Genomic DNA, 9,967 nt, shown 5'->3' with positions numbered 1-9,967 from the left:
TCTGGCAGTGCCCTGGGCCGTGCTGCTGCCCTGCTCCCAGCCCTTGTGCCTTGGCCCTGCTCCCTCCAAAGACAGGGCAGTGGCAGAGCGGGGCTCTGGGGGTGACCAGGCTTGTGGTGGGAAGATGGCCCTGCCCTGCCCTGCCCCTCAGCTCCTGGGACAAGAGGGTCCCAGTGAGCATCCTGCTGGATTCCAGCATGGATCCCTCCGTGGGAGCCAGAGCTGTACTGCCATATCAGCAACAGGCAGATTCTGCTTTCCCAAATGTTCCCACAGTGGCCCTGGGGGAGGTCCCAGATCTCCATGGTATTGTGGCCACACTGCAGCATGTGTCCCCTGCTCCCACCCAAGGCCACACCGTCCCCAAGGGCGCAACCTCAGCGTGTCCCACCCCACGTCCAGCTCCTCCCTGGGCAGGAGCTCCTGCACAGACCCCCCCAGCTCCCTCCTGCTCCCCGCTCCTCCAGCCCAGCAGCTCTGCAGGAATCATCATCACTTTATTGCAGCGGTCGCAGGCAGCGTTCTGGGCACCTTCAGCAAAGCCTGTAGGGGGCCGTGACCCCCAAATCTCCCCCACCTGGGCCCTGTGCTTTGTGAGTGGGGGGCCAGGGACCCCCTTCCTTGGTTCCTCGCCAGTCCCCTGGCCCAGCCCTCCTCCTGGCTTGCAGGGACGCCTTGGCAGCGGGGTGGGCAGCGGTGGGAGCCCGTGGCTCGCGGCGGGGCGGCACTGTGCGTGCTCTGGCCGTGCTGGCAGCAGCAAGCCGTGGCAAGGAGCAGGTCCCTGGGGTGCCCTCAGCGGGTGTCCCCCTCCCCAGCAGCAGAGGCCATGACGCTGTCGATCCAGGCCGCGTAGGGGGCGATGCGGGTGTAGATGGCCGGTTTCTTGTAGTTGCCACAGACGCGGGAGCCGGCCGTGACCACCCCCTCGGCCACCCCGCCACACACCAGGGGTCCACCGGAGTCTCCCTGCGGGACCAGACCTCATCAGTATGGCCGAGGCTTTGCTAGGATGTCACTGTGATATTTTATGAAAATCCTGTCGCTAGGATTTTCTTCGGAGAAACTGAGAAGCCTCAGGAAAGAAATGTAAGCAATAACTATCTGATGGCTGTGGAATGTGGTCTGGAGATGGTTTACCAACGGGTGCATCTTTGATTGGTCTCGTGTGAATTATTTTTACATAATAACCAATCACAGTCCACCTGTGTCGGACTCTCTGGTCAGTCATGAGCTTTTGTTATCATTCTATTCTGTTCTTGTCTAGCCTTCTGTCTGTATCCTTTCTCTATTCTTTTAGTATAGTTTTAGTATAGCTAAAGTTATATTTTTAATGCAATATATATCATAATATAATAAATCAGCCTTCTGAAACACGGAGTCAAGATTCTCATCTCTTCCCTCGTCCTGGGGGAACACAGCCACATTAGGACACCCAGCCCAGGGGGCACCCACCCCGGGGACGCTGTCCCCTCCTGCCCCGCAGCCCCTCGCCTCTCCCAGCCTGTGGCCATCGTGCCCCTCGCCTCTCCCAGCCCTCGGCGGGTGCGTGGTACCTTGCAGGTGTCCTTCCTGCGGGAGTCGGTGCACATCATGTTCCGGGTGATGGTGCCGTCGTGGCGCGTGCGGTGGTTGCAGACGTCGCGGCTGATCACCGGCCGCTCCACCTGCTGCAGCCGGTCCGGCCGCGTGCCGCTGTGGTCCGTGGTGCCCCAGCCCGCCACCTCGCACACCGTGTCGGCCGCCACGTCCCTGTCCTCCCGCTGGAAGGGCAGCACCCGCACGTCCGAGTTCAGCTCCGCTTTCTCCTCCAGCTGCCGCAAAGCCACGGAGGAGCCGGGTCACACGAGCAGCCGTGCCCAGGACACAGCAGGGCACGGTGAGCCCAGCCCTGGCACCGAGACCACCCTGGCACCGAGACCACCCTGGCCTCAGCCACGAGCAGGGCACAGTGAGCCCAGCCCTGGCACCGAGACCACCCTGGCCTCAGCCACGAGCAGGGCACAGTGAGCCCAGCCCTGGCACCGAGACCACCCTGGCACCGAGACCACCCTGGCCTCAGGACACAGCAGGGCTCAGCAAACCCAGCCCTGGCACCGAGACCACCCTGGCCTCAGCCACGCTCAGGGCTTCGCCTCCTGATTGGAGCCCCAGGATGCAGGCAGAGCCAGAGCTGGAGCTGTGAGGAGGATGGAGGCATTTGGACACAGCTCAAAGGTCTTTGCTGGGGGAAGCAGGGGTGGTCCCATGGGACAGGGAGGGATGGCCCAGCCTGACCGTGAGGATTTCCTCCGGCTGGTCAGTGACCCTGCAGGGTGCCAAGGAGCAGTGGGATTTGCAGGAATGGGGCTGTGCCTGGTGGGGAGGAGGGTCCCATCAGCCACCAGCCCACCTGGAGGAGGAGCAGGTCATCCTTGTTGTTGTGGATGTTGCTGCCGGGGTGGGGGAACTGGGCGCGCACTTGGTACAGGCGTTTGTGGGGCTCCGGTTGCGTCAGCGAGTGGGCACCCAGCAGCACCTGGAAGAGTTTGCCATCCCTGGAAGAGAGTCAGAGTGTGAGACACAGCCAGGGGTGTCACTGCACCCAGCCATGGAAATGGGGTGTTGTGGGGAAGCTCTGGGAGGCCCTGCAGCCTCTCTGCAGGTGGGAGCTGAGTCCCACGCTCTGACACAGGGGGCGAGGGTTCCCAGTGGGATTTGGCCCGAGTCCAGCAGCCCCCCAGCCACGCACTGTTCCCCCCACACTCACGTCTCCTCGATGCAGTGGGCAGCGCTCAGCACCCACTGCTCGGCGATGAGGAAGCCCCCACAGACGTGCTGCCCGTCCAGCTGCAGCGAGGCCATGTAGGGCTTCAGGTGGGGCCGGGCTTCGGAGCCCCTCAGGATCCGTCCCCGGGGCTGCCCTGCAGGAGAGAGGCTCGGCTGAGTGACACAGGGGAGTGTCACCCCCGTGGTCCCTTCCCAGATCCCTGGACCCCTCCTCGTGTGCTGCACCAGCACCTGGCTGCAGGTGGAGGCAGGAACTGGGGAGCTGGGCAGGGACCCCCGCGCCGTGTCGCTGCCCTGGGGTGCGGGGGAGCACTCACCGTTCACCGGGGCCCAGAGGAGCAGCAGCAGGGCGAGGACGAGCACGGGAGCGGGGCTTGGCCCCATGGCTGCAGAGCCCGGCGGTGCCTCTGCCCGGCCGGGGGGCGTGCGGGGTCTCGGGGTGCGCGGGGGCTGCGGGGTGGACGCTGCTCAGCCGGGCTGGGGCTGGGACTCGCTTTTATGTCCAGTTTGGGGCAGGAAAAGGGGGGGGCAGAGGGAGCGGGGGGGTTTCCGCAGCGTGGGCTGAATGTTTTGAAATATTCAGCTTATAAAAGGGGTCAAGAGTTCCCGGCACAAACAGCGCGGGAGGAGGAAACAGCCCGGCCCAGCTGCCGGCCCTGGCACCGGCCGCCGGGGATTTCTGCGCCGGGGTTTAAAATGCCGAAGAAGTTCAGGCTGTTGGCAAAAGAAGGCTCCGGCAAATTCTATCCCCGCCCTCCCCCGGGGAGCAGGGCCCCCGCCCGGCCTGGGGTCCGGTCCCTGCTGGGTGCTGGGTGCCAGCTCGGTGGGTGCCCAGGGACGCGGGCCCGTCCCGCCACCCCTGCCCCGAGGGGACTCTTGCAGGGCTGGGGGCGGCGGTGGTGGGGTGATGGCAGCCACAGGGGCGGTGTCCGGGATGCCGGTGGCCGTGGCAGCCCCGGTGCGCTCTGCCTTTCTCCCCGGTGCCACTAAGCGGAGCCACCGCCTCGGTCCCCGAGCTCGGAGCCGCCCGGAGCTCCCTCCCGGGCCCGTCCCCGGAGCCTCTCACCGCGCCTCGCCACCTCGCCACCTCCCCCTCCTTGCCGGGATGGCCGCGGGCCACCGTGGCTGCCCGCAGCTGGGAGAGAGCGGGGCTCCGGGGGACGCCCCGCGAGGGGCTGGAGCCCACCCTCTCCCTCTTTCCCTGCTCCACGAGCTTTTACCCCCCCCGAGCTGCCGCATTCCCTTTGTCCTGCTGTCAGACCCCCCCATGGCCCCGACCTGCGACCCCCCCGACCCCCCAGGCCAGCGGTCAGCGGGTGGCCGGACACGGCGGGAGGAGGGGGCCGGGCCGGGGGTCCCCGGGGGCTCAGGTGTCCCTCTGCAGCGGTGGCTTCGCCTCCCCGCTGTCCCCACGTGCAGGTGGCACAGGCCGGGCAGGGGTCGGAGCAGTTCGGTGGCGCTTTGGGAGGGGGCTGAGCCCGGCTCGGAGCAGGGATTTCCCGCAGGGAGAGCAGCTTAATCGCAGCTTCCAGGGATTCGGGATTTCGACGTTAAATACGCCGGGAGATTTCTGCCCACTTAGGGCCAAAAATGGAACAAGGGCACCATGTGGAGCCCGGGCTGCTCTGACCCCCGACAGGACCGTGAGGGGGTGGTTGGGGGGAACAAGCGAGTGTGGGGTGCAGGGAGTGGGGTACAGGGTGGGATACGGGGTGGGCACAGCCGGGATCCTCTGCAGAGCGAGGGCAGGGGCAGGTGGGGCTGGGCTGCCTCTGCCACGAGGTGCTGGGAGCCTCCAGAAAGCAACGGGAGCTGCACCCACCTCCCCCGGCCCAAATCTGGGGGACACGAGGCTCCTGCTTGAGTGCCGGGTGGCCCCCAACGCTGTCCTTGGGGTACTTGTGAGCGGGGTCCGGGCATCCCTCCCCTGAAACCTTCGGGTGCCACGGGCAGGGCAAGCACAGAGCCCGGGGGGAAATGGCAGAGCTCTGGGGCGGTGAGTTTGGGGGTCACGCACCCCCGTGGTGTGCCCCCCCCCGCTTGGCCACCCCTCGGGTCCCCCACAAGCCAAAGCAGGGGAGGGGGCTCTGCCGGGCGGGGCAGCCCCCGCAGCACAGGGGGATAAGGGGTCGATCGGGGGGCCGGCGGTGGAGGCAGCCCGGGTTGGGGGCGGCCCCGGGACCCCCGGACCCCCCGGTGCCTGGGCACGGTCCGGGGTGCGGAGCGGCGCGGAGAGAGCTCGGTCCCGCGGCTGTGCTCGGCCCCGCCCGGCCCTTTGTCTCGCCTCGTTCACCCCCCCGACCTCCCGACCCCCTCCCGACCCCCCAGACCCCATCCCTGGACCGGCGGGGGCTCGAAGGGGGCTCGGCGGGGGCTCGGCGCCCCGGGAGGGGCCGGGGGCTGCGGGGCGGAGCGGGGGGCGGCGGGCGAGGGAGGAGGAGAAGGAGGAGGAGGAGGAGGAGGAGGAGGAGGAGGAGGAGGCGGCGGGGGCGGAGGAAGCCGCCGCTCCCCGCGCTCCGCCGAGGCAGGAGCATCCCGGATCCCGGGGACATCCCCCCCTCGCCGCCGCTCCCGCCGCGCCCCGGGGCCGCCGCTGAGGTGAGTGGGGCGCACGGACCGGCACAAAGGGCCGCTCCTCCTCCCCCGACACCCCCTCCCATCCCTCGGCCCCGACCCCCGCCCGCGGCTGCGGCACGGTCCCTGCGAAGGGGAGGTTCCCCGCTGCGCCCCCGCCCTCCCGGTTCTCCCCCCGGTTAATCCCCCGTTATTCCCCCCCTCCCCCCTTCATTGCCCCTGCTCGCTCCATCCCCGTTATCCTCCCCCCGCATTTCGCAGCCCGGGCTCGGTGCAATCTCTTGGGGCTGGGCCGGGAGGGCTCGGGGAACCCCATCCCCGGCGCGGCTCTGCGGGCGGCACACCCCCCTCCGCACGCCCTCCGCAGCAGCCTCGCCGCCTGTCGCGGTGGTGGCCGCCTGTCGCGACAGACGAGCCTCCGCCCCACCTGTTGTTGTCACAGCCCCCGGCTCGGCTGGGCACCCCCCGGGGCGCTGGCACCCCCAGTTCCAGCTGCGTCTCTCTGGTGAGCGGGGGCAGTGCTGTGACCTGGGGGTGACCAGGAGCGACATGGGGGGCTCCTGCGGGGCCGGCTGGTGGCTCAGGGGTGCTCGTCCCTCTCTGGGGTCAGGGACTTGGAAGGGTGACCAGGGGTGACCGTGGCTGCCCATCCCCCTGCCACGTGGTGACACTCGTGTCCCCCCAGGGTGGAGGCACAGCCCGGTGGGACCCCTGCCCCTGCCCAGGACCATGATTCCCCCCAAGGAGAGAGCCCGCGCCCCCAAGGACAGCATGACGCTCCTGCCCTGCTTCTACTTCGTGGAGGTGGGTGTGGGGCGGGTGGGCACGGCGTGGGGGCTGTGCAGGGGGCTCTGCCCCGTTCCCTGGCACAGCGGGTTGGGTCCTGTGCCCCGTTCTGTGCGGTGCCATCGCTCCGGGGGTCGTCGGTCCCCGCTCTGTCCCCAACAGCTGCCCATCGTGGCCTCCTCCGTGGTGACGCTCTATTTCCTGGAGCTGACGGACCTCTTCAAGCCGGCCAAGGTGGGCTTCCAGTGCCACGACCGGGCGCTCTCCATGCCCTACGTGGAGACCAACGAGGAGCTCATCCCGCTGCTGATGCTGCTCAGCCTGGCCTTCGCCGCGCCCGCCGCCTCGGTGCGTCCGGGCTTGTCCCGCTGTGGGGTCGGGACAGAGCTGGGGATTGGGGTCCTGGTGCCTGGCGGTGCCCAGCATCCATCGGGTGGATCTGCACCCCCCCAGTCCTGCCTGAGCCAGCGGTTCCTTCCCAGATCATGGTCGGGGAGGCCATGGTGTACTGCCTGCAGTCCCGGCTGAAGGGCCGCGCCGGTGCCGAGGGCAGCATCAACGCTGGTGGCTGCAACTTCAACTCCTTCCTGCGCCGCACCGTCAGGTTTGTGGGTACGTTGTGCCGCAGCCTGGACAGGATCTGAGGGCTGGAGGGGATGTGGGGCCACCCTGGCTGTGATAGCAGGAGCACGGCCCCACCCAGGCTCTGGACACTGCACCAGACCCATCCCAGGGGTGCCCCAGGGCTGGATGAGTCCTTGCTGCCCCTCGTGGGATGGGAGTGACACGCTGCCCCATTCCCGCCATCCCCAGGCGTCCACGTGTTCGGGCTCTGTGCCACAGCCCTGGTGACAGACGTCATCCAGCTGGCCACGGGCTACCACGCTCCCTTCTTCCTGACCGTCTGCAAGCCCAACTACACGCTGCTGGGCACCCCCTGCGACGCCAACCCCTACATCACCCAGGACATCTGCTCAGGCACCGACAAGCACGCCATCCTCTCTGCCAGGTACGTGCCAGGGGAGCCCTGTGCCGCGCTGCCGGCCCTCCCGCCCCATCCCGAGCACGTCCCTTCTCCCTGCAGGAAGACCTTCCCATCCCAGCACGCCACACTCTCGGCTTTCGCTGCCGTCTACGTGTCGGTGAGTTCCCAGCGCTGCCTGGCACATGCTGGCCTGGCACGAGTCCCATGCCATGCGCAGCTGTGTCCCTCTCCTGTTGGCACAGACGAGCTCTGCCCGACATTGCCGTGCCCACGCTGGGTGTGTGCGCGGGCGCCCGCAGTCCCACACGCACCCAAGGGCTCTGTGCGTGGCCGGGGCCGTGAGTAACAGCCTGTTCCCGCCCCAGATGTATTTCAACTCCGTCATCTCAGACAGCACCAAGCTCCTCAAGCCCATCCTGGTCTTCGCCTTCGCCATCGCCGCCGGCATCTGCGGCCTGACCCAGATCACCCAGTACCGCAGCCACCCCGCCGACGTCTACGTGGGCTTCCTGATCGGCTCCGGCATTGCCGCCTACCTGGTGGGTGCTGGTCCTGCCCTGCCCAGGGAGGGGGCTGGGGGATGCTGGTGGGGCCATTTGACTCCACACTCTCCAAAGCAGCTGTGGCTGCCCCATCCCTGGAAGCGTTCCAGGCCAGGCTGGACAGGGCTTGGAGCAACCTGATCTAGTGGAAGCTGTCCCTGCCACAGGCGGGGACATTGGACTAGATGACCTTTAAAAGTCCTTCCTGACACAAACCGTTCCAGGATTCTGTGGTTCCCCTTCCCACAGGCTTTCCATGCTGTCGGCAACTTCCGTGCCCCAACGGAGCGGGTCCCGGCACAGGCCCCGGCCAAGGACGCGCTGCGGGCGCTGACGCAGCGGGGCCACGACTCCGTCTACCACCAGAACAAGTCGGTGAGCACCGACGAGCTGAACCCGCAGGCGCGGCTGGAGGAGGCGGCGCGGCCGGTGCCGCGCGAGAAGAACTCGCTGGGCAGCCTGAAGCGGGCCAGCGTGGACGTGGACCTGCTGGCCCCCCGCAGCCCCATGGGCAAGGAGAACATGGTGACCTTCAGCAACACCCTGCCCCGCGTCAACACCCCCTCCATGGACGACCCCGCGCGGCGCCACATGACCATCCACGTCCCCGTGGACGCCTCCCGCTCCAAGCAGCTCATCACGGAGTGGAAGCAGAAGTCGCTGGAGGGCCGGAGCATGACGCTGGCGGAGGAGGCGGCGCAGGGCCGGGCTGTGGGGGAGCCCGGCGAGGAGGTGCCCCCCTCCCTGTACCCCACGGTGCAGGCGCGCTCGGCCGAGCGGGTGGCCATGGGGCCCCGCGTGCTCATCCAGCCCCGGCCGGGCGCCTCGCAGCTGGTGCACATCCCCGAGGAGAGCCAGGCAGGCGCCGGGGCCGTGGCCGGCGGCGGGGCGGCCGTGCGGGCCAAGTGGGTGATGGTGGCGGAGAAGGGGGGAGCGCAGAGGGTGGCCAACCCCCCGCGCCTGATGCAGGTCATCGCCATGTCCAAGCAGCAGAGCCTCGTCTCTGTCACCCCCAAGCACTCGGAGACGTCCTCGTCATCCACCAGCTCTGACTCCTCGCAGTACCGCTCGCCCTCGGAGCGGGACAGCTCCAGCATCATCACCATCGACGCCCACGCCCCTCACCACCCCGTTGTCCACCTCTCTGCCGGCAACGGGCCCTGGGAGTGGAAGTCGGGGCCGAAGGGGCCAGAGGGGCCAGACACCTACGAGCTGGGTGAGGTGGGGAAGGATTTCCACGGCTTCCGCCCGGCCAAGAGCGCCGGCGTCTCCCCCGGCTCCTCTGTCAGCGACATGGAGCAGGACGAGCCGCGCTACGGCAGCCTGGCCGCCATCCCGGGGGCGGCAGGGGGTGGTGGGGAGCGGGTGGAGGCCCCCCCGGAGGGGCTGCTGGCCGCAGCCAGCCGCGACTCCACGCTGCGGAGGAAGCCGGCCGAGCGGGACGGGCCGGCCGACAGCGAGGTGGACCTGTACTACAAGAAGATGCAGGCGGGCCGCAGGTTTAAGGACTGAGCCCCGGTGCCTTGCCGGGGCCCCACGCCCCTGCCCTGATCTGGGGGGGGGGGGCTCTGTGATGCTGGGGTGCCTCTGCAGGGGATGGCAGGACAGGGCTGGCTTTGCTCTGGACCAGCACAGCCACATTGGTCCTGAGGCAGCTGAGACACCTCTGGGACCCCCAGCATGGGACCCTGCTCCTGCTCAGGCAGCTGGTGGGGCTCTGCCCGCCGCAGGCTGTGGGGCTGGGCAGCTCCAAGCACTTTTGACTTTCTTTTTCTCTCTAACACTGGTGCTGACATTTCCGAGGGGTGATTTTATTCCAGCTCTGGAAGTGGATAGCTGTAGGGGGGGCGGGGAGGGACAAATGGTGCTGAAGGGCTTTGGGGGGGACTAGATTAAGGGGTTTAACAGGGGGAAGAGGCTGCTGTGGGGCAGCAGGCCCTAGCTCATGGGGGGGTTTGTGGGTGCTGGGGGTCCTGTGACACCCCCCATCCTGCACCACCGGTCTGTGTGAGGGAGCCTGAGGGTGGACAGACCGGGAGGGGGGGTCTGCCCAGCGCTGTGGCTCTGGGCGTGCAGAGGCTGTAAATACTGCAGGGACTGGAGGAGAGGGGGATGTCGGGGTGGGGGTGCAGTGGGGGCTGAGCTCTGCCCCAGCAGGAGCAGCCCTGGGCTGCAGCCGAGGTCTGGGGGGAGCAGGGAGGGGATCTCCAGGCTGCAAATGTCGGGCAACAGCTGGAGCTGCTGTGGTTTGAAAAGCAAATAAACACGTGGATGTTCCCTGGCTGGGTTATTTTGGCAGGTGGGGGCAGCTGAA

General features: G+C 68.0%; 2 protein-coding genes across 2 annotated transcripts; one reads left to right on the top strand and one right to left on the bottom strand.

The window, feature by feature from the left end:
- Positions 1 to 476: 476 nt before the first annotated feature.
- Positions 477 to 3,245, bottom strand: LOC119712540 (complement factor D-like). Its single transcript, XM_038163884.1, has 5 exons — positions 3,084 to 3,245; positions 2,747 to 2,900; positions 2,390 to 2,534; positions 1,554 to 1,811; positions 477 to 966 (listed from the first exon to the last, which is right to left on the bottom strand). Exons 1-5 carry the CDS (start codon positions 3,148 to 3,150, stop codon positions 793 to 795), a joined length of 798 nt encoding a protein of 265 aa, XP_038019812.1. The 5' UTR covers positions 3,151 to 3,245; the 3' UTR covers positions 477 to 792.
- Positions 3,246 to 5,239: 1,994 nt separating this feature from the next.
- Positions 5,240 to 9,536, top strand: PLPPR3 (phospholipid phosphatase related 3). The gene is made up of 8 exons (XM_038163815.1): positions 5,240 to 5,364; positions 6,026 to 6,144; positions 6,289 to 6,474; positions 6,609 to 6,738; positions 6,940 to 7,135; positions 7,211 to 7,268; positions 7,477 to 7,650; positions 7,903 to 9,536. Exons 2-8 carry the CDS (start codon positions 6,070 to 6,072, stop codon positions 9,163 to 9,165), a joined length of 2,082 nt encoding a protein of 693 aa, XP_038019743.1. The 5' UTR covers positions 5,240 to 5,364; positions 6,026 to 6,069; the 3' UTR covers positions 9,166 to 9,536.
- The last annotated feature ends 431 nt before the right edge of the window (positions 9,537 to 9,967 follow it).

The sequence above is a fragment of the Motacilla alba genome, chromosome 28, assembly GCF_015832195.1.
Source record: "Motacilla alba alba isolate MOTALB_02 chromosome 28, Motacilla_alba_V1.0_pri, whole genome shotgun sequence".
Classification (NCBI taxonomy): Eukaryota; Metazoa; Chordata; class Aves; order Passeriformes; family Motacillidae; genus Motacilla; species Motacilla alba.
Note: the sequence above shows the minus strand (reverse complement) of the source record. Positions and strands in the feature narration are given on the sequence as shown.

What these genes read in the sequence shown, in the direction of transcription:
- LOC119712540 (XM_038163884.1), bottom strand. Translation starts at nt 3,150, where the DNA reads ATGGGGCCAAGCCCCGCTCCCGTGCTCGTCCTCGCCCTGCTGCTGCTC. An exon ending in ATGACCTGCTCCTCCTCCAG is followed by an intron (nt 1,812 to 2,389) that starts GTGGGCTGGTGG and finishes GCTTTGCGGCAG; the next exon opens with CTGGAGGAGAAAGCGGAGCT. An exon ending in GCAGGAAGGACACCTGCAAG is followed by an intron (nt 967 to 1,553) that starts GTACCACGCACC and finishes CTGGTCCCGCAG; the next exon opens with GGAGACTCCGGTGGACCCCT.
- PLPPR3 (XM_038163815.1), top strand. Translation starts at nt 6,070, where the DNA reads ATGATTCCCCCCAAGGAGAGAGCCCGCGCCCCCAAGGACAGCATGACG. An exon ending in CCTGCTTCTACTTCGTGGAG is followed by an intron (nt 6,145 to 6,288) that starts GTGGGTGTGGGG and finishes TGTCCCCAACAG; the next exon opens with CTGCCCATCGTGGCCTCCTC. An exon ending in TCGCCGCGCCCGCCGCCTCG is followed by an intron (nt 6,475 to 6,608) that starts GTGCGTCCGGGC and finishes GTTCCTTCCCAG; the next exon opens with ATCATGGTCGGGGAGGCCAT.